We start from the raw sequence: 24,559 nt of genomic DNA, 5'->3' as shown, positions 1-24,559 counted from the left end.
CTAGAAAACAAAAAGTGTGTGGGAAGAGGAGGCATGCAGATGCGAAACATCATTCTTTCATTCAACAAATATCTGCGTGCCTACCATATGCCAGGGACTGCCCGTCAAGAAGCTGTCTGGCTTTGAAAGGGAGCCAAACACAAAACTGCGATTTGCACTATGGAAGTGAGTCAAATGCTATTAGCCTAATTTTAGAGGCAAGGGAAAATGGGAGACAAGCATATACACTACTCCTGTGACTAGTAACTCAGTCACCGAGATGATTACACACAAATAAAGTCAAATCGTCGGCGGAGAACTTGCCTTTGGAGGCTTGATCTTCATTTTAATCTTTGAAGAAGAGGAGGGAGAGGTTTTCTTGAGCCAAAGAAGAAAGAGAAAGCAGAAAGTGACATTCCTTGGGAGGAATTAGATAGGAAAAGATTGCAGCAAATTGAAGTGCCATAAGTTAATCAGGGGTATCACCATCTTCTCAGCCATTTTGGACTCGCAACGGGTGAAATGCTTTAACAAATTCTAACTTTGCCAAAATGACAAAGAAAATACCACACAACGAGATGCCAAGACTACATTTATATGTCAAATCATCAACAGACCTTTTTTAAAAATTGAAATCCAGTTCAAAGCTTTGTCACTTTGGATTCTTATTATTTTTACTTTTAAATAAAATCAATATTCTCAAATTTTTACCAAGAGTGATAGTTTTTCTAGTTTCTCCTCTTGCTTCACTAGCAATGAGACTTCAAAATTAAGATGTCAAATGGTGCCAGACAGGGGAAAACCACTGACAGCTACAAACTTCGATATTGCCATCTGCATCATTGCTCATCTTTGCAAGCTAAGAAACATCGGCAGCAGTGGTAGACACTGCAGGATGAAAAAACATTTAAAGAGGCTAGTTTAAAATTGAATCACGATAGTCACATATCTCAGCTCACTCTTTAAATAATCTATAACCTTCACTGGCATGGTGGTATGGGGAAGCCTTGAAAACGGAAAGCAGTCCATTTTGACAGCAAAACTTATCCAATGCTTTAGAGAAGTTCCTAGAAGTGCATTAGGGGGAAAAAAAGCCAAATGTAGGAAAAGAAATTTTTTTTCTCCTGTGTACTTATTTCATGGCTGTGTGAATTAATGCCTATAGGGTAACTGGGTGTTGACTCACTACTTCACCTTGATTAGTTCCAGCTAAACAGGTGGTAAAGCAAAGATGTAACGTGTGGGCAAAGACTTTCTTACATCTCCTTTTATCTGAATCTTGACCAACAAAAATGATGGGGGTGTGAGATACAGGTCTTTTTTGCTCCCATACAGATGACATGAAACTACATGCACCAGAAATAGCTTCAGAATTCCAGGGTTATAAAACTTTACATATACTTCAGGAGTTTAAGGAGTGCCTGCCTAAATTAATAACAGGTCCATCTGTCATTTTGGCTTTGCCTGAGCAATATATCCTATGATTCATGATAGCAGCTGGTGGCAGCTTCTAAACTCCAAGTTCTATTTTAAAAATTCTCCATTTGCTTTCTCATATCCACTTCGCTCATTAGCAACTTAAACCTTTTGCTTTAAATAAAGATGGCCCATAACCTGTTACGATTTTTCTGATAAACAGCCAAAAATCACAAAGGAAAAAGTCCCCCCAAATTCACAGTCAAAATATCACATTCTGAATAGCTATGATCCTTAGCTTTAAGTGAACTTAAAGCCGTGTTCCTCAAAATGTAGTCCACTAATTATCTTTACAGAATCCTCTGGAGTGTTAACAATGCAGACACTTTGCATCTTCAATCAGAGTCTTTTTTTTTTTTAATCCAGTTCTTTTTTTAAAAAAATTTTATTTATTTATTTATTTTCCTCCAAACCCCCAGTAGATAGTTGTATGTCATAGCTGCACATCCTTCTAGTTGCTGTATGTGGGACGCGGCCTCAGCATGGCCAGAGAAGCGGTGCATCAGTGCGAGCCTGGGATCCGAACCCGGGCCGCCAGCAGCAGAGCGCGTGGACTTAACTGCCAAGCCACGGGGCTGGCCCTTCAATCAGTCTTCAACGTGGACTTGGAGATCTGCATTTTTAACAATTTGTGCAGGTTATTCTTATGCACATAAGTTTGGAACCAAGCTTAAAGTACATTACTAGAATCAACTGAGGAACAATGGTACAATAACTTCCACAGAAACATAGAAACATTTTGGCATTGAGAAATCAACAGGCTTACTGGCCTTCTGTCATGGAGTTATTCTGCATATAGACTATATTAAGCTCAATCCTGTAATTCACTTGTTTCTCTCCAGCCAGTAAATACATTTTCAAGTGGCCACATGAAAACAAATCCAAGAATAAAGTACGTGTGGGTGTATTAGTTGGCAGTTTATTTAAGGCGATGAACTAATATTCAAGCATTCTGCTTCAGTCACCACCAAAGTAGGAATGCCATAGTAAGACCAAAAATTAAATAATTTGTTGAAAGAGATGCCTCTGAATACTATTCTCAAATGTGGTCACCCCTTTGAAACATTCATGATTTAGTGATAATGGTAATTACATGGAGAACTTAAAACTTTTAAACTTAAAGGTTTAAAAACTTAAAGGTTTTATGATTGCCAACCTTTTCACTATCCCTGTGCTAGGCTGGCTGAATTGCTGGCATAAACCCTAGGAAAGTGATGGTTAGCCCAACTATTAACATATGAATTTCAACAACAGTTTAGTTCTTTTTTAACGTGAAGTTTGATTTTGGGGTTTTTTTTTGTGAGGAAGACTAGCCCTGAGCTAACATCCGATGCCAATCCTCTTTTTGCTGAGGAAGACTGGCCCTGGGCTAACATCCGTGCTCACCTTCCTCAACTTTATTTGGGACGGCGCCACAGCATGGCTTGACAAGCAGTGCATCGGTGCGCACCCGGGATCTGAACTTGCGAACCCCGGGCCGCCGAAGCGGAGCGCACTCACTTAACGGCTGCGCCACCAGGCCGGCGCCTAATATAAAGTTTTTACTGAAGGATAAGGTACATGCAGAAAAGTTAGAAGATTGTAACTGTACAGTTTGTGGAACTTTCATAAACTGAATTCACCCAAGATACAACCACCCAGATCAAGATATAGAACATTACCAGCACTCTGGAAGACTCCCTCACCTCCCTCCAGAAGAGTGAACACTACCCTGCCTTCTATCACCATAGAATATTTCTACTTGTTTTTTATCTTTATATAAATAGAATCAATAACAGTATATACTCCTGAGTCTGGCTTCTTTTGCTCACCATTAAGTTTGTGAGATTCATCCATATTGACATGTGTAGAATAACATGTTCTCTACTATTGATATAAACTGTTCCATTGCATGAATATTCCATAAAATATTTATCCATTCCACTGTTAATGGCCATTTGAATTGTTTCCAGTTTGGGCTATTACCAATGGTGCTGCTATGAACATTCTTGTATATAACTTTTGGTGCACATATATGTATGTTTCTGTTGTGAAATTCCTAAGAATGGAATTACTTGGACATGGAATTGTTATGCCATTGTACACCCTCATGTTAATAGTCACATGGCAGCACATCCTTCTCAACACTTAATATTGTCAGTCTTTAAACATCTGGTGGATGTGTAAGGGTATCTCAGTGTGGACTAAATTAACACATCCTTGATGAGGATATGAGATTGAGTGCTTCTCCATATGTTTTTATTGGGAACTTGGATAGTCTCTTGAGTGGAGAGCATACTCAAGTCTTTTGTCTACTTTTTTCTATTGGGTTGCCTGTTTTTTATATTGATTTATAGAATACATATTCTAGATCTGAGTTGTTTCACAGACACACATATATTGCAAATATATTTTCCCAATCTGGAGTTTATTTTTTCGCTACTTAAATGATACGGTTTTTTTTTTTTTTTTGAGGTAGCATTGGTTTATAACATTATATAAATTTCAGGTGTACTTCATTATATTTCAGTTTCTTTGTAGACTACATCATGTTCACCACCCGAAGACTAATTATCATCTATTACTGTACACATGTGCCCTATCACCCCGTCCTCCCTTGTCTCTCTCCCCTTCCCACCTAATAACCACCAATCTAATCTCCGTATCTGTGTGTTTGTTTGTTGTTGTTGTTTTTATCTTCTACTTATGAGTGAAATCATATGGTATTTGACTTTCTCCATCCAACTTATTTCACTTAGCATAATGCCTTCAAGGTCCACCCATGTTGTCACAATGGCAAGATTTCATCTCTGTTATGGCTGAGTAGTATCCCATTGTGTATATATACCATATCCTCCTTATCCCTTCATCCACTGATGGACACTTAGATTATTTCCAAGACTTAGCTATTGTGAATAATGCTTCAGTGAACATAGGGGTGCTAATATCTTTACACATTCGTGTTTTCATGTTCTTTGGATAAATACCCAGCAGTGGAATAGCTGGATCATATGGTAGTTCTATTCTTAATTTTTTGAGAAATCTCCATACTGTTTTCCATAGTGGCTGCACAGTTTACATTCACACCAGCAGTGTATGAGAGTTCCCTTTTCTCCACATTCTCTCCAACATGTGCTATTTCTTGTCTTGTTAATTATAGCCATTCTGACAGATGTGAGGTGATGTCTCATTGTAGTTTTGATTTGCATTTCCCTGGTAATTAGTGATGTTGAACATCTTTTCATGTGCCTGTTGGCCATCTGTATATCTTCTTTGGAAAAATGTCTGTTCAGATCCTTTGCCCATTTTTTAATTAGGTTGTTTGTTTTTTTGTTGTTGAGATGTATGAATTCTTTATAGATTTTGGATATTAACCCCTTATCGATATATGATTTGCAAATATCATCTCTCACTTGGGGAGTTGTCTTTTCCTTTTGTTGATGGTTTCCTTTGCCGTGCAGAAGCTTTTTAGTTTGATGTGGTCCCATTTGTTTATTTTTTCTTTTGTTTCCCTTGCCTGGTGAGACAGGTATTCAAAAAGACACTGCTAAGACTGATGTCGAAGAGTGTACTGCCTATGTTTTCTTCTAGAAGTTCTATGTTTTCAGGTCTTACATTCAACTCTTTGATCCATTTTGAGTTAACTTTTGCGCATGGTGTAAGATAATGGTCTACTTTCCTTCTTTTGCATGTGGCTGTCCAGTTTTCTCAACACCATTTATTGAAGAGACTTTCCTTTCTCCATTGTATGTCCTTGACTCCCTTGTCGAAAATTAACTGTCCATAGAGATTTGGGTTTATTTCTAGGCTCTCAATTCTGTTCCATTGATCTCTGTATCTGTTTTTGACCCAGTGCCATGCTGTTTTGATTACTATAGCTTTGTAGTATATTTTGAAATCAGGGAATGTGTTACCTACAGCTTTGTTCTTTTCCCCCAGGATTCCTTCGGCTTCTTGGGCTCTTTTGTTGTTCCATATAGATTTTAGGATTCTTTGTTCTATTTCTGTGGAAAAATGTCATCGGGACTTTGATAGGGATTGCGTTGAATCTATAGATTGCTTTAAGAAGTCTGGACATTTTAACTATGATTATTCTTCCAATCCATGAGCACGAGATATCTTTCCATTTCTTTTGTGTCTTCTTTGATTTCTTTCAACAATGTTTTTAGTTTTCAGTGTACAGGTCTTTCACCTCTTTGGTTAAATTTATTCCTAGGTATTTTATTCTTTTTGTTGCGATTGTAAATGAGATTATATCCACAATTTCTCTTTCTGCTATTTTGTTGTTAGTGTATAGAAATGCAACTGATTTTTGTATGTCAATTTTGTACCCTGCAACTTTATTGTATTTGTTTATTATTTCTAATAGTTTTTTGTTGGATTCCTTAGGGTTTTCTATTATAAAATCATGTCATTTGAAAATAGTGGCAGTTTTACTTCTTCATTTCCAATTTGGATCCCTTTTATTTCTTTTTCTTGCCCGATTGCTCTGGCTAGGACTTCCAATGCCATGTAAATAAGAGTGGCATAAGTGGGCATCCTTGTCTTGTTCCTCATCTGAAAGGGATAGTTTTCAGTTTTTCACCATCGAGTTTGATGTTAACCATGGGTTTGTCATATACGGCCTTTATTATGTTGAGGTACTTTCCTTCTATACCCATTTTATTATGAGTTTTTATCATAAATGAATGCTATATTTTGTCAAATGCTTTCTCTACATTTCTTGAAAGGATCATGTGATTTTTATTCTTCATTTTGTTAATGTGGTATATCACAGTGATTGATTTGCAGATGTTGAACCATCCCTGGAATAAATCGCACTTGATCATGGTGTACGATCTTCTTAATGAATATTATTGTTGTATTTGATTTGCTAGTTTTTTGTTGAGGATTTTTGCATCTGTGTTCATCAGCTATATTGGTCTGTAATTTCCTTTTATGTGTTGCCCTTGTCTGGTTTTGGAATCAGGGTAATGTTGGCCTCATAGAATGAGTTAGGAAGCTTCCTTCCTCTTCAATTTTTTGGAAGAGTTTGAGAAGGATAGGTATTAAGTCTTCTTTGAATGTTTGGTAGAATTCACCAGGGAAGCTGTCTGGTCCTGGACTTCTGTATTTTAGAAAGTTTTTGATTACTGGCTTGGTTTCCTTACTGGTGATCAGTCTATTCAGATTCTCTATTTCTTCTTGATTCAGTTTTGGAAGGTTGTATGATTCTAAGAATTTAACCATTTCTTCTAGATTATCCAGTTTGTTGGCGTATAGCTTTTCGTAGTATTCTCTTATATTCTGTGGTGTCCTAAATGATATCTTTTGATAAAAAGAAATGCCTAACTTTAATATAGTCCTATGTATTCGTTTCCTTATGATTTACACTTTTTGTCTTCTGTTTAAGAAAATTTTAGCTATTCCAGAGTCATAAAATAGTTTGTGTTAATTTCTTCAAAAATCTCATTTGCTTTATCTTTTACCTTTAGATCTAACATCCAATTAGAATTAATTTCTGTGTATGGTGTGAGGTAGCTGTTAAATTTTTTTTTCTCTTATGTATAACCAATAGACTCAGCATCATTTATTGAAAATACTGCTTTTAATCCTTGCATTATAATATAAACTTTGCATTAATCAAGTGGTCATATCAGTCAAGTCTGTTTCTGGACTTCCTTTAGTCTGCTGGTCCATTAGTCTATTCATTTCAGCTTGCATCAATACCATGCTGTCTTAATTATCACAGCTTTATAATAAACCTTGATATCAGGTAGTATAAGCCCTTTAACTTTGTTCAACTCCTTCAGGGTTATTATGGCAGCTATTTTATTTCAGCATTTCAAAGATATCATTCTGTTATCTTATGGCTTCTCTCTTTTCTGTTGAGGAATCCACTCTCAGTCTTCTGCTTTTTTGAACGCGTCTTTTCTTCTCTCAATACTTTTAGAATTTTTTTGTGTCCAGTTTCCAGCAGTTTTACTACACTATGCATAAGATTGGTATTCTTTGTATTTATCCTTGGGTTCATTGATATATTTTATTAGTCACAGAAAATTCTCAGCTATTGTGTCTTCAAATAATACTTTTGCCCCATTCTCTTTCTCTTCCCCAATGTTTTTTTATCATGGGGAATATTATTCCTTATGCTTTTATTCTATATTTTATTTCCTTTTTTGTTCTCTGTGTTTCAGTCTGGATATTTTCTACTGACCTATTCAGTTCACTAATTCCCTCCCTTCGACTGTGTCCAAACTAGGGTAAACCTGGCTACTGAGTTTTAAATTTCAGTTATTGTGTTTTCAGTTCTAAATTTTCCATTTGATTCTTTTCTATATATCTGCTTCCCTAGTAAAATTCTCCATCTTGCCATCTATTTTCTTGAACATATTCATCTCAGTTATTTTAAAGTCCATAGCCAATATTTGTGGATCTATTTCTTTTTCTTGATCTTGTTTTTTGATATACCTGGCAATTCTTGACTGAATACCAGACCTTTTTATGAAAAATTGAGAGGGAGCTAAATCTACCTCCATAGAGGATCTTATTTTCTGGCAGGCAGTAAGAAGAGGATGGATCACCTGAATTTAATAAAAAATTAAATTGATTTAGATCTTTGTAAGAGTCAGTCTACCTCTTGTTCACGCCCACTCAAAGCTTCTCAGCTGAGAGAGCCTAGAGTGTTTCCTAGGCCCCTTTTAATTTGGCAGTTCTGATCTCCAATTTTTTTTTCCTCTTAGCGCTGTGAAACTGCCAATATCTGCTTTGTTTTTCAGGTAGTTTATGTTTGCTTCTTAGTATGTTGCCCTGCACAGATTAAGAATTTGGCTAGTGCACATGGTTAAGTCACTGACCTTCCAGCTTCTCTAAGCTTCCCTTCTCTCAGGGATTGTTCCCCTCAAATTCTAACTGACTTGGTTCCAAAATCCAGTTTTTATGTCCCCAAGTCCTTTGAGATTGCCAAAGCTCTGGTGGATTCTCTACCTCTTCACTGCTTGGCTACTTCACACACCCCTATCACCCCTCAAACCTACCTAGATTCAGCAGTGGGTAGAAGGGGGAACGGGTTGCAGAATACTGGGCCTCATTCAATGACTTCTCTTCTCTCTGAGATCTTTGCCCCTCAAATCCTGGTTGACTCAGCAGCTTTTCAATCCTTCAGACATTTTTAAAAATTAATTTAATTTTTGTTTTCTAAATTACTCTTAGGGGAAGTGAATGCTCTGCTATTAGTTACTTCAGCATAGTCCAATGACCATTTAGTTATTAACTTAACCAAACATATACTAATCCCTATTCTTTTTTACTTCCATTCTTCACATGGCTGTTCAAACATTTACTACTCCTCATCTAAAGACGCAACTCAGACTCACACTTCACTGGGAAAACAAAGGAGAGGATTAAATGTACTCTTTCAATTTCCCTTCTCTATACCTCACAGCCCAAAAATATATTTATAGTTTAAAAATTTATTTATTCATAACTTAAGTTCTTCCCTCACGTCTCAGACGAAAAAGTATCCATACACTCTTGTCTCAGTTCCGTACTATTCCACCTCCTTTCAGATAATTCTCATTTATTTATTCCCAATCCAAAATAATCTGTAAATATTTGCTTTGTCCTGGCTACTTCCTCTCAACCTATAAATATAAACAAACATTGATCATCCTAAAAAATAAGTAAAACTTCATTAATTCTGCCAGTTTCTCAAGATCTTTCCTCTCCTCCAGAAAAGCTTTTGGAAAAATAAATGTTGTCTATACTTACTGCTTCTAAATCCCATCATCCCGTAAGTTTCCAACCTACTGTGCTCTGGCTTCTTCTATTACCACAATCAGTCTATTCTCTCTATTGTAACTTTTTTTGAAGCTTTATTGAGATATAATTGACATATAACATTATGTAAGTTTAAGGTGTACAACATGATAATTTCATACAGTTATATATTGTCAAATGATTACCTCAGTAGGGTTAGTTAACACCTCTATCACCTCACATGATTACCATTTCTTTTGTGTGGTGAGAACATTTAAGATCTACCCTCTCAGCACCTTTCATGTGTATAATAAAGTATTGTTAACTGCAGTCACCATGCTGTACGTTATATCCCCAGATCTTATTCATCTCACAATTGGTAGTTTGTACCTTTTGACCAACATCTCCCCATTTCCTCCACTGACCCCCGCCCCCAGCTCCTGGAAATCACCACGCCCCTATCATAACTTCAATGTAAAATTCAATGAGCTTTTTCTCAATTTTCATTTTATTTGGCATATATGCAATACTCTTTGTGCAATTACCTGCTTTTATGCCCCAGATATCATTATGGTATTTTGTGATTCCCTACCTACCTCTCTAATGTTTCCTTATTATATCTTTCCCTAACTGTTTTCCCCTCAACTCACACTAAATTGTGGACTTTCCCTTCATATATCTTACAAATCTCTATTAGAACCCTTCAAAAAGAAGTGAACCCTTTAAAAAAATTAGTGTTCATGTAGCCAAAACCAATTTGAAAAGGAATTATCATAGTTATTTATACAGTCCTAAGAACCTCAATATGTACCCCTCAGGTCACATGGCACACATCAATCCTGTAGTCTAATTAATCTCAGATCCTATAAAGTCCATCACCTTCAGGTTTAAATGACAGCCATCAGGCATTCCTGCATTTCCTCAAGGTTGCAAGGAGGACGTGATACCAACATGACAAATAAGAGACTCTTGATTATCTGTCCATACATAATCTATTGCTGAGTAATACATTTTGAAAGGGTTTCACCTTTTTTAACCATTCTGAATCAATTCTGAATTTTCTTTAACCCTCCCTTGGCTCTGGCTTACACATAAATATCATTGTGTCTCTAATCTACATCTATCAGCCCCACCTCTACTCTCAAATCTTCAGTCTGCTCTTGAATGCCTTGAAAATACCTCATATACCTTGTAAATACCTTGAAAATACTTCAAACTCAATATGTACAAAACAAATCCATTTTCTTTCCATCTTTCTTTCCCTAAATGCAAGACAAAAGAAAAACAAAGCAAAACAAACCAAATAACTAAAAGTAAAAACGTGTCCTTTTTCCTGACTTTCCTATTTTATTTAATGGTACCATCATTTCTAGCTGTCAGAGCTGGAAAAGTGAGAGTCGTTCTCTTTTCCTCATAGCTCCTATATCCAATCTGTCTCCAAGTTTTACCTATTTCACCATCTAACATGTCTCTCACATCTGGGTCCTCATTTCCTCTCAAAAAAAATCTCTGTCCCAGTTCAACTAAGTACCACCTCTCACCTGGACTATCTCGTAGTTGCTTATTTTCCCACTTTGTAGCCACTCTCCATAATGTCAAAATTGTCTTTCTGAAACACACTTTTGACCTTCACTACCTATGAAGGCAGGCCTAAACACAGTGAGAAAGGCCTACAAGGGTCCCCACCACTGGACCTCAGGTTTCCTTCCAGTCAGTGACCCTCCTCCACCACACACTGGGACATCACTCTCCCAAATCAACATTTAGGCCATGAAGCATCTCTGGAATCCACACATTTCAAACATTCCACACAGTCATATTGATGGCAGAAGCATTTGTTCTGTCTAAGAGAACATTGCTTCTCTTTCATTCGTGCCTATCATGTTTTCTTTTGACGTTTTAGCTGATAACTAAACGTTATTCAAGTCCTTGTCCTTGTCCTAAGAATATCCAAGATAAGGCTCCAAAGACTGTACACTTAAAGAAAGAGTGGAATGAGATGTTCTCTCTATGCTTCCCTTATCTAGTTCATACAACCCTAGTCAACTACTTGCTCTGTTTTCCTATTGGGTAAAATTGGTCAGTGTAAATCATGTTCCCTAGTGGCCTCATCTCTATATATCTGCATAAAATAAAAATAATTCCACATAAAGCTTCAACTTGTTGATTTAGGTATTATTATTCCCATCAAGTAAATGAGGAAACTGAGACTCAGAGGCATTTGGTAAGTTGAGCAAGGTCATTTAGAGACAGGATTTTAACCTAGTCTCTGAAGCCAAAATTCCTTGCTCTTTCAACTATACCAACACTAATAACTCTTACCTACTTTTGCCTCTATTAAACTGTAAACTCCATAATGGCAGAAACCACATCCTTTTAATTCACTACTGTGTCCAAGAGTCTATCACAAAGTCTGAAACACTATAGGAACATCATAAATATTACTGAAGTAATGGATGATGGACTAGCTCTGAGCAATACTATAGAAGAGATGACCTTTATCATAAACACAACAATCTCTCTTCTCAACTTCTTCTTACTCTTGAGCGATATGTCTCAACCTTCCTAGTGCTTTATCCCACCCTATTTATTTGTATTTTAATGTAAGTCAATGTCAGTCATTTCTTCCAAGTGCATTTGTATTTAACCTTTATATCTAAGTAGTAAATGCAAAAATAAATCAATCCTTGAATCCCAGCTTGCCTTCCTTAATAACTCCAAGAAATAGGGTAGAGTGCCAAGGTACTTGTTTACATGTAGCAGCCCCTGCTCCCTCCAGAATGGGCTCAAAATTGGAATTGCTATGGCTATAGATGTTGAAGAGCAGTCCTCACTGGAAATGCAGAAGCTGGAAACGTTGGTGAAGAATTCAATATGGTTTAGTAAAAGAACTTTGGCAGTGACTCTGTGTATATTGGATCAAGAAGAGCAAAGCCCTTACAACAAAGGCAGCATTTTCTAGGAACTCAAATAATCATAGAATTTCCTCATTTGAAATTACAAAGCAGTTTTATTAACACTCTTTTGGAATCTATCAGGCAGAGACTCCAATTTGAACTCCCCTATTTTTCATTTCCTTTATGTCACAGCCTCAGATCTATAATAGTGCTTCTCAGGTCACGTTTCCTTTTGTAAAGGGACACGAAACTATCAGAATGTACCATCAGCCAAATGGATGTCAGGAAGAAAGCCCAGTGGCATCTACTCACAAATGACTGGTACATTTTGTACTGACAATTGACTTAGTATGTTAACAAAGTGGGCTACCATCGGGCATATAGTAAAAACGTCTTATGATAAAAAATGTTGATATTCATGAGGAAACATCCATTCATGAAAAACATCCATTCCACACATTAAAACTTTCTTTAAGTTATAAAACCCATCTCAACTTCCATTCAAGCTGTAAAGTCTCCTCAGAAGCTTATTGTCAACACTTCACAAAATCAATAACACCATATAATCCAACACACAATTACTGAGTGTTATTTACACCCATTTCATCTTGCCAGCTAGATCACACATAGGTCAAAGGCCAACCTGCTGTGCAACAGACATTGGAATGAGACAGGTTTGAATTCCAGCCCCAAATCATAACAGCTACGTGGTTTTGGATTATTTACTTATTGTCTTTAAATAAATTTTTACATCTGTAAAATTAAACTAAAAACACCCCATATCTCATAGTGTTACTGAAACAAATAAATGAAGTATAATCTAAAGTCCTAAGAACTCAGCTTAGCATTTTTGCTCATTTAACAAACACTTGTATTCTGTACACTATACATCAAGCACTTTTCTAAGCATTTCATAATCTCATTTAATCTTCATAAAAAGACCTACAAGGAAGACATAATTATTAACCCCATTAAGCTGAGGAAACTGAGATCTAGTCAAGTTAAGTAACTTGCCCAAATTGACGTGGTTAATAAATAGTGGATTTGAACCCAAGCAAGCCAGTTCCAGAGTCCTTGCTCTAACGAGTAAGCCATGCTGCCACTCCAGTGTGAAATAGGCACTCAGTAAAGTTACCCACCGTAAGTATTATGTTTGTTCCTTTTGTACGGCTTCAAGGCACTGAATGAGTACTAAGTACACAGCAGATGCTCAGCTTTTATTGATGAGGACGTTAATGGAGCCTTGCTGGAAAAAGTACTGGGTTATATTTCTTTAACATTTCTTTGTCAAAGTCAAAATTTCAAAACTGTTATTTTATTTTGCATCTGGAGGTTTGGATTACCCTTGTACATCAACTTAAAATAATTTTGTCTAGAATTTTATGTAAAATATTTCATTAAAAATATATTGATACATCAAGTGAGGAGTGAGAATGGAAAAGTGCTTCTAAGGAGTCAGTAAAATTTACAAAAACCCTCAGACTATACCTCAGTTAAGTTTAACTAGTCATTTCTATCTCTACGTCACATAATTTTTATTTTTAAGAAAAGTTTTAAAGTATTAAAATAACATATATGATAAATGTTTTCAAGGAAATGCTTAAACTTTTAAAGTGGCAGAAGTATTCTTTGACATAAAAACTTTAAGAGCATTTCTTTTTCCTTTGGAAATTTAAGAAACATTTTAACCTGTTTTTTAATTTAATTCCATTACATATTAATCACATCTTTTCAATATAGAAGTGGTATATGATTTTTGGCAAAGAGAATTTACTTAGCATATCAGAAGAAGGCCGAATATCGCTCTGCTTTAAAAAGGTTTTTAAAATTAAGCTTTTTTCTTCACTTGGTAGAACACTAACATGCTAAAGTATATATGTGAAAAATGTAAAAAGTATTTTAAGATGAAGAACCTCAAGTATAAGACATATAATAAAGACGTAAATGAGTAGGATCCATCACTGAGAGGTCTTGAAAAAAAGAGAACACGTGTATTGTGTCCCTATTAGTATTGGTAATGTACTCTTCATTTTAACAGGAATCTACTTTTATTACCTCACAAAAGCATTACTGGCAAATATATTACTGGAATATAGCCCTGTTTATCTTACTGAATAAATGTGGTGAAAATCCACCCAAGAATCAATTGATGTTATCAAAATATTATAGGATAGTATTATTTATGTATTCATCAGCCCTAAAACACACAAATTCATACATATAAACCAAAAAAAAAAAAATCTAGTGAAATTTAAATAGAGAGGAAAATGACTAGCTGTACTCATAAAATCATTTGACAACTTAATAAACTACATGACATTCTAAATGAGTGAGGAACAGTGGTGCCTTCCTCACACATTCTGTTTTCCTAGTACATAGAAAATACAAGATAAGAGATGAGAGATAGACGTGTTCTGGAATGCTTCACTCATCTTGAAATTATCTTTCATAAAAAGCCCTTTGGGAAATTATTTCATTATACTTAGAATTTTAAAAATCTTAGGTGGATACTCAAAAACATTCCAAAAATATTAGTAAGCCAAAACTCATGTTCAATTATAACTTAAAGGCTGATGCTAGGGAAATGTTTGATTCAAAAAAGATATACCTTAAGGATAGCAGCTGGCTATAGGCAAACAGCAGTGCCATTTATAAAAATAATATTTGAAACTCCATAATTAATCCAAAAAAAGATTAGTAGATTAATCCAAAGGTGTTATAAAGTTTCTGTACATTGAAACCCAGGAAAATTCTAAATAGCTATGGATTGAAAAAACAGAGGTATTATAATCTACAAAAAAATGGAGTATAAAATTATTTTAAAATTCTCTCTCTAGTAAGGCAAAAAAAGGAAGTAATATCGAAGAAGAAAGGTTTAATTTACAGAAATTTATGTATTCTATTCATTCATCCAAAATTCTCTGAGATCTCACTACTGTGCCAGACTCAAGGCTAAGCACCTATTTTCTACAAAGTGTGTAAGATACAGGCCTCAGTCTTACAAGTACATGATTAGACTCACACGTTACAGTGTTAAACGGAAGTCTGGACAGCTGTTGTGGGAGCATAGAAGGGAACTGTGACCAAGAGTTCAGATAAGACAACGGAAGTACCATTCCACCATTCGCTTCTCTCAAGCTGAAAAAAGAACAACCCAATAATTTGCTCAACACAGAAATTCAGGGTGGAAATTTCCTGTCTCCAAGGTGAAAAACTGAAAATTATCCCAGAGCACAGGCGATGCAAAAAGAATATTCTTTGGCTCATATAAAGATTATATTTAAGAAATAAATGTCTTCTTATGTTGATATCTGAAATAATTTTAACAATAGTAGGTAATACTTGTTGAGCACTTACCACACGTCAGACATGTAAGTGCTTCACATATGTCAACATTAAATTTTCACAATAGCTCTAAGATGAGAAATAGAAGAGAGAGGAAAGTTGCCCAGGAACACAGGACTAGTGAACAGTGCTTTGCCTCTGGAGACCATGCTCTTTCACAAATCTACTCTGCCTCTTCCCTGGAGATTCTGATCATTGTGGAATTCAAGAATGGCTACCAGAGAGGATAATATATTTTCATAGTAGTTTCTACACTGCTATTGCTGCTGACAAAGATTCTCAAAAGATTAAACAGATGATGTTTCTCTACATACATACCCAACACTCTGTCTCTCACCCCAACATTTACAAATAGGAAGGTTGAGGTCTAAGCTCCTTTCCCAGGAAATTATTAACATTTTGTATTGAGAGTCATGTCCTTTAAAGAGGCTTAATCCTCTGGGTGGTCCTAGAAATGAGGGGATTGACGCTGCTGCTTTGGAGAGACAAGACTGGAGGAAAGAGGGCTACCTTTCCTAAAACTCATATGGATTTGGATTTTCTTAAGTTTCTCCAAGTGTTAGAAAGCCATGCTCCTTGTTCGTTGTGCATGGTATAGTAACTACAAGATGGCCATAGAGTCTGGACTCTAAGCACCGCCACCTTGAGCACAGAGGTAGAGTCTCTCTGGTGTGGCATGTGATTGCTGGGAAGACTACTCCGAGAGGCATTTCAGTGCACACACAAATTGGAAAGCCAGGATCCATGAAAACAACATTTAGCAGAAGGTTTAATGTCAGTGACGGCAATCACAAAGGCTTACGGTAGGCCATACTGCTAATTTACAGGCAACTCTAAGTGCCTAGAATACCTATAGGATCTTGGAGAGGAGGAGACCATCCACACACCCCCATCTATTTAAGTGAGCAGGGCCTCAGAGTCAAAATTAATGCAATTTAGAAAAATCATGTAAAGGGAGATTTCATGGACCTGGGTAATGTGGAGAATATCCATTTCACTACACCATGATGTGTTAACCCTTAAAATAATTTCTCTATAGGACTGCAAAGACATAAAAATCAACAGAGGGTGATTCAAAAAGAGTTGAACGCTTGCAAATATTTAGTACTTCAGAGTTAGTTTATATATGAATATGTAGTAAAAATCAATCTGTAAAGGAACTTTCATGTTTATTTCAAATCATCTTACACACGCTCCATATGTATCCCTCATGTCACAAGTCCCACGTCAGTACTACCGCTGATCCATCCCAGACCACCCGGCTCCACGGAAGGTGGAAGTGAAGGCACCGAGTGTTTCTTCTTTCCTCAAGACCACAAAGTGGTGCAAACCCAAAGTTCTTCATGAATCCCCCCAAGAAGTCAGGTGGCCTGGAACATTTTTAAAATCTTCCATTCTGTTTGAATCACGCTGATTTTGTACAGTACTTATATTTTCTGACAATATATGAAAGGTGACAATTTAAACTTCCTTTTTGGAGAACAGCCATGTTTTCCATAACAATAAGCATTTATCTAAACTTCATGCAGTCCACACATTTCCATTACACCACAGGTGTGTCACATCTCTTTGCAGAGGAGAGGAAAATAATATTTCACAATGTTGCAGTGATTAAAAGCAGAGCACCTAGGGTTATCCTGCCTGGGTTCTTAGACATGTCCCAAATATCACAAATTAGTAAGTTGAGGGAGCATTAAACCATGTTAAAATATTTGTGGAGGATAGCTCTATGTATACGAGGGAAAGAGTATACTCGTGAATGTGTGTGCGTGTATAGTACATTTCATACATTTGATCATTTAACTTTAAGTATGCACTGTGACCCTTGAGACAATAACAATATATGCCCTACTTTTTTCATTGCTTGCAATCTGGTATGATCTTGATTACAGTATAAAAGAATTTCAGAATTTCATATTGTAATTGTGGTACAGGTTTAAGGCATTTGTGTTTATTTCTAACATTTGTCTCAATGATCGTGTATTGAGTCATGTAATTAATCCTTTATAGGAATTTAAAAAATAAAAAAGATTAAGGTGTTCATGGTTATTCCATTTAAAAGAAAGTAAAATCAACAAAACCCAAAAACCTTAGACAGTTTGTCCCATTTCGGAATATTTAATCTCTTTTCTGCTCATAGGCTCTGCAGACTCAGGGTAAGCAAACATAAAATAGAAGAAATTGCGTAGACCCTGCCTCTCAAGATGGGGTCCACGGATCAGCAATGTCTGCATTACTTGTATGTTAGAAATGCAGAATCTACTCCCCAGACCTACTGAATCAGAATCTGCAATTACAAGATTCCCCAGTGATTCATACAGACATTAAAGTTTGAGAAGCACTGTTTGGTGAGACTAGATCAGCCTCGGACCTGCAAATGGCACGGCCGTTTAAAAACTAGAAACTTGATCCAAATCTTGCTATGCGTTTATCTGAAATAAAACATCGTTTACCCACAGACAGACATTATGAAAAATGAAAGTTTGGCGTTCTTAAGAAAATCCTACAAGAGTATCTTAAAAGATATTAAGCAATACGATCTTATAAAAATTGGTTTAAATACAATGAGTTAATAATTCTCCCAAGTATATTTATTTTTTCTTAAAGTTTACATGTTGGCATTAAGCTCTGTTGTCTCCTGAATACTTAAGGAATGTAGATCCATCTGCAATCCTACAGCTGTCCTTAGAAGCCCTAATGATGCTAATTCTGTAAAGAGAAAGAGTTCAGAGTCCAATGACACCAGACAAGAATCCTCAGTACATATTCATAACTGGGATAATAAAAATATCTAACATTGGTATAGTATTTATAGTTTCAAAAACACTATGGTATTCATTATCTGACTTCATCTTGAGAATGAAACATGACTCTATCTAGTCCTGAATTCTGAGACTAGCCTCCATTATCGTACATGATCTGTCATTTCCCCCATACTTGTTGAAAGGAGCAGAAATTCAGTGAGGTAGCTACCACATTTGTGCCAGCCATTTCATTTGATTATAAAATGAGGTTTGTGGTCAGGGATGTGTGTTTTGTTTCATATATGCACAAAGAAAACTATATTACCATCTGAAATTTTACTTTCACTTGTGGTCATTCTGCAAATACATTTCTTCTGTTAGCAGAGGAAAGGAACAGTACAGAATATAGAGTTTAATATACATCCAACCCAACACTGAATACCTGATGATGTTGACATGCTCCCAGTTACATGTTACATCTTCTACAACTTCCTGTGGCTTTAAAAGTGAGAGTTATGTTAATATTGCCAAATTAATGCAAACTGCTTATTTTAGAAATAAGACTGGTGATTCAAGTGCAGATTTGAACTTCAAACTACCTCTTCATATGCCGTGAGCATAAGAACACAGGGAAGAGTTGGCACTGGGGCACTTGCGTATAAATGATACATTTGAGCATATTGAGATTAGCAACCATGTCTGGAAAGGAGCTATCCCATTCTTGGCTGGCCCAGTGCCCTTGGATGAAGACAAGGAAATGAGTGAGATGTTATGATTAAAATGTCAGCTCTGACCCCTCAAAAGATAGTTCATGGGGTGCTGCTGACTTTATGATGATGTTTTAGCAATGCAGTATGGTCTTTCTAAATGAAGCTAGGTAGAATAGGATGATTTTTCAAGGGACAAAATAGAAAAACAGATATAATCTTAGTATTAGCTCAAAAAAAAAAAGCAGCTATAGGTATTTTACCATGACTCAACTATTTGATTTGCGTGGCATCCTTGAGAAAGCTCCCACATACACACGCAAAGCCGAAAAACTCAATAGTAATCTGTCATTCTTCTTTACCAACATGTAAAACTTTATGGAAATTTGCCTTTTTAAATAAATGTAAACACTATCAACAACAGAAGAGGGTGTAGGTTTCTGCTATCCTGGTCTCTGCAGATCTTAGGACATTTTTTATATTTCTATCCTTGTCTATCTTTAAAGAACTCCTATACACGAACATCTCAAATTCAGCTTACTTGTATAGCAAATTTGTATAGATCAAACTCACCAAGCAATATCATCAAAACTCCTCTTAGAAAAGTGACAGCTAATGTCTATCCCTTTTCTCGCTATAACCTCCTATAACTTCTCAAAAATAAGGTGTTTGGCACTGTATGTTATCCCTACTTTTTCATACTAAACTTATTGCTGAATTCATTTCTCTAAGACTCTCTTGTTCTTTCTTCTTGTTTCTTCCTGACCTCCTGCAAACTCCTTAAGGTGATATAAAGGGTCGGCAACAATTTCCTCCCCCCCACAAAAAAATTATGTGACAACTCAAACAATGTAAAATCAAATTACAAACGTTGAATAAAAGCTTTAACAGAATGTCATAACACTGTCCTTTCTCCTATAGTGATTAACCTCCAGTGGCTATTCCTTCCGTGGGTCCTTCACTTTAAAAAGGAAGCCTCTCTTCCGCACAGCAAAGGAAACCATCAACGAAACGAAAAGACAACCTAACAATTGGGAGAAGATATTTGCAAACCATATATCTGATAAGGGATTAATAGCCAAAATATATAAAGAACCCATACATCTCAACAACAAAAAAAACAAACAACTCAATTAAAAAGTGGGCAAAAGATCTAAAGAGACATTTTTCCAAAGAAGATATACAGATGGCAACAGGCACATAAAAAGATGTTCAATGTCACTAACTATTAGGGAAATGCAAATCAAAACTACAATGAGATATTACCTCACACCGGTCAGAATGGCTAAAATTAACAAGACAAGAAATAACAAGCTTTAGATGTGGAGACAAGGGCACTCTCATACACTGCTGGTGGGAGTGCGAACTGGTGCAGCCACTATGGAAAGCAGTTTGAAGATTCCTCAAAAATTAAGAATAGAACTACTATATGATCCAACTATTCCACTGTGGGGTATTTACCCAAAGAACATGATAACATGAATGTGTAAAAATATATGCACCCTTATGTTCACTGAAGCATTATTCACAATAGCCAAGACTTGGAAGCAACCTAGATGCCCATCAAGGGGCGAATGGATAAAGAAGATGTGGTGTATATATATATATATATATATATATACACAATGGAATACTACTCAGCCATAAAAAAGATGAAATCTTGCCATGGCAACAACATGGCTGGACCTTGAAGGCATTACGCTAAGTGAAATAAGTTGGATGGAGAAAGTCAAACACGACATGATTTCACTCGTAAGTAGAAGATAAAAACAACAACAACAAACAAACACATAGAGACAGAGATTGGATTGGTGGTTACCAGGGGGGAAGGGGGAAGGGAGGAGGGCAAAAGGGATGATTAAGCACATGGGTGTGGTGATAGACTGTAATTCGTCTTTGGGTGGTGAACATGATGTAATCTACACAGAAATAGAAGTATAATGATGTACAACTGAAATTTATACAATGTTATAAACCAATGTTACCGCAGTAAAAATTAATTAATTAATTAATTAATTTAAAAAAAGGAAGCCTCCAGAGATCAAGGGTCTGACCTGTATTGTGTACACTGTGGGGATCCAAAATGTATCTGGTCCCTGTTGCATGAAATGAATTAATATCTTATGTTCATTTTTAAGTAGTATTATCAATGTCAACTCAAATAAGTTTAAAAGGACACTTGTAGCATTACTCTCTTCCCTCTCCTAATTATAATAAATAACGACAGCCAAAGTGCCTGGGGCCTATGAGGAAAATAGCCAAGAAATCAGAACCACACCAGTTGAAGGAGACTCACAGAGTATAGAGTTTGAACTGCTAGTGGACTCATCTTAAGCATAGTAACACTCATTTTCTCCACATGACAGCCTGATAGAAAAGGGTTGCTGCTGCTTTGTATAAGAGATACCTCTATTTTTTAAAGTCAAATTAGGTCAGTAACTTGCATGCCTGACAAGTTACTGACATAGCCTTTAGTTGAATTAAGAATGGCTTTTCTAACTAACAGTACGACCTCTTGAGTTGTAAGGTTTGTGCCTTTTCTCAAGGTCATGGGGGATGCCAATTTTTAAATACGGCTTCTGATGTGGCTTTTCTTTCACAGGAGACCTTCTTCCAGTGAACCCTCATTTACATAACAAAAATGCAAAGAATTATGAAAAGTGAAATAAGAATAACTTAAGAAAAACATTGGCACTGGAGTGATTCAAAGGGTTAGACTGAAGTATGAGATAAAATTTAGAATGTAAACCCCTGGTCCAGACTAGATTTGAAGAAATTGTCCTTGTTCTTCTCACCTCTCATGAAAAGAGTTTGCTTATCCCAAACTCTTGCCGTTAGATTCTACCTCCTGTTCCTCTCCCTACTTTTGACTTTTACCAAGTTCCTGGACACCCTTCTTCATTCACTGAGGGTTTGAGCACAGAGCTCGATTTCTTCTTTTCTTGGAATTTAAATTCTCTCTATCAGCCCATTTTTGTTGTGATTTCAACAAACTCATGTCCCTCCTATTCTTAAAAAGTATATTCCACATTCACTTCCAATATACTTAACACACTATGGCCAGAACAAACATTTTTTAAAATGAAGATCCAATCATGTGACTTGTGACTCAAATGCCATTGAATTAGACCCACTGCATTTCTGATAAAATCTCAATCTTAGTCTTTGTCATGCATTTGTCTTGTCTTTGCCTAGTGCTTGTCTTCCTTCACCTTTGTTGTCTGTTCTCTAACAATACGGGACCTGTTCCAGTTCCTTACAAGCACTCTGCTCTCCTCTTGCCTTTAAACATGCTGTTTTCTCTGTCTGGCACTTCTTCCTGCTCTCATCACCAAGATTCTCTTCCTTCAAGGACCAGTTTAAATGTCATTTCGGTGGGGAAGCCTTCCTTGTTTCCCAGACTGATAAATTGCAATCTCCATCCTTTTTCCAATACTTGTTCTGAGGGGTAAATTGCCCATTCCTGTATTTTAGCAATAATGTAAAACTTTACCAAATTTGTCATCATAATACTTATCCATCTTTCTTTGTATTCCTACCTCCTTGACCCCCAGCCATTTGAGTGGTAAGATTAACCAGGAAAACTGCTGTTTAAAGCATGTTGAAGGATACTGCCAACAAGTCAATTCAATATTAGCCACAGACTGTGATTCACCTCAGTTCAAGCTGTCCCACATCAGTTCCTATAACTATTTCCATGCATAATAAACACACTCAAAGGCATAAGAACTAAAGAAACTGCATTTTAAAAAATTCTGTAGACATAATACCTCACAGAGGCAGCTTGTTTGAAGTCTTGACTCAGAACTCTTTCCAAAATAGAATTAAATAGAAGTTCTCTGAATTCCAAAGATCTGTATGTCATAAGACAGTCATTTTGTCATACTCCAAGTACTCTCAATTAATGTCAAGTCAAGGGAAAATACTATTCTGACAGATAAAGGAATGTCAGAGAACTGTTCAAAATGTTACCATTCAAAGATCCAGACAGAGATAACCACACTTGAAGAAGGGACAGCCCCTGGCTTGTCAAGGAACTCAAGCAACTGAAGAGTGAACCGTAATTATGCATTTTCAACAGAAAAGGAAATAAGAACACTTACGCATGTCACCGAAGGCCCCCTTTGTCACTTTGGTGGCACGTAACACCACAACCGTGAACTTGTGGGAATACTGGTGCTCCACCTGGAAATAAAATGATAGTAAATTAAAAATAAGCTTCCAATATAGAATCCAAGTAAATTGTTCTCCTTGTTTCCTTGAGACTAATGAAAAATGTTCTAGTTGAAAGGAAGTAACATCATACCAGAAACATTCTTTGATCCTAAGGCTGTCGCTTTTTTGATTTTCTCCTCTCTCCCACCACAGAATTATTGAGAAGCTTAGATCATGCTTTAAAATGTCACTACAGCTTGACTATTAGGGCTTCTTTGCTGTCAGGTTTACCAAGCGCTTGAGGAAAAATGTAAATCAGACTGCCAGCCTTCTAGGAGCACAATCAGGCTTTGTACTGGATGACTAGGAAGCCCTGGCTTAGAAAGGTGAAGTCAGAGAAAGATGTTTGCATTATTTAGTTCTGTTTGTTTTTATTGTTACTATTCAATGAAAGTCTTTTTGGCATGATATTTCCAGAGCAGTTTTTAAAATCCTTTGGATCCGAGGAAATAACCAGCAAACTACTTACATCCATTTTAATGCATTTGTTATAAACCATATGCAACAATGTTTAAAGTTTCTATTAGTCTAATAGCTTTCATGCACATAATAAATATTAACTGGTGGAAGACTTTATTAAACACTTCACCTAACTGGAAATTAGTTGTCTAAAAACTCTATCCACCAAAACAGAATGGGGAAGCAGGAACTCACATAATTCTCCGAGCAGCTGAAAAAAAACTACAGTCTTTATCTAAAGCTCAAGCACATTTGTTTAATCTCAGGAGAGGCCCACCTTTATAAGCTACTCCTACGTTTCTTAATTTTAATATACTTGCTAACTGGTTAAAAAGTTCATATTTGATTAAAGCTAAGATACTCACAATACTGAGAAGTGAGTAATGACAGTTTAAAAGCAAGGAGGCAGGATAAAAGGGTAAAAACATAGACTCATAAGGACCAGGAGTAGTGGGATATAGGATCAGAAGTTATACAGCATTCAACAGTTTCTGAAGATACCATTCTGTCAATAGAGTAACTTATGTTCAGATTTCTAACACTGTCAAGAAGGGGTGAAGTCATGAACGATAAGCATACCTTGTTTAAAAAGGCACAGAAGCGTGTAAAATCTTTCAAGATGACACTTATTCGAGCTTACAGTCAAAGAGAAATAACTTCTATATTCAGAAGAGCTCAGAGTAGCCAAAGTTTTATTCTACATAAATGAAATTATCAACCATGAAGAAAACGTGAATGCTTAAAAAAAAAATGTGTTGCCTTATACTACAACTGAAAATCACAGGCACTCCCTCCACTAAAAAAAAAGAGAGAATCTACTATCATAGTTGGAGATTTTAACAGTGCTCTATCAGAAATGGAAGATCCAGCAGGCAGAAAATCAGTAACTACATAGTTGAAATCAATAGCACCATCAATCTACTAGATATAATTGACCTCTATAGACTACTTCATCCAACAACAGCAGGATACATATTCTTCTTAAACTCACATGGAACAATCACATAATGTCTATTCTCAG

At 36.2% G+C, this 24,559-nt stretch overlaps 1 protein-coding gene across 1 annotated transcript in view; it reads right to left on the bottom strand.

Annotated features, from left to right (window-relative positions):
• The window catches only part of PLA2G4A (phospholipase A2 group IVA), a 149,265-nt gene that overhangs the window by 85,647 nt on the left and 39,059 nt on the right, over positions 1–24,559 (bottom strand). Inside the window, exon 3 of the mRNA XM_004424914.3 lies at positions 22,968–23,049. Coding sequence (XP_004424971.1) covers positions 22,968–23,049 — 82 coding nt within the window. The remainder of the gene's footprint in view (positions 1–22,967; positions 23,050–24,559) is intronic.

The sequence above is a fragment of the Ceratotherium simum genome, chromosome 2, assembly GCF_057802395.1.
Source record: "Ceratotherium simum simum isolate JZ-2026a chromosome 2, ASM5780239v1, whole genome shotgun sequence".
Lineage (NCBI taxonomy): Eukaryota > Metazoa > Chordata > Mammalia > Perissodactyla > Rhinocerotidae > Ceratotherium > Ceratotherium simum.
Note: the sequence above shows the minus strand (reverse complement) of the source record. Positions and strands in the feature narration are given on the sequence as shown.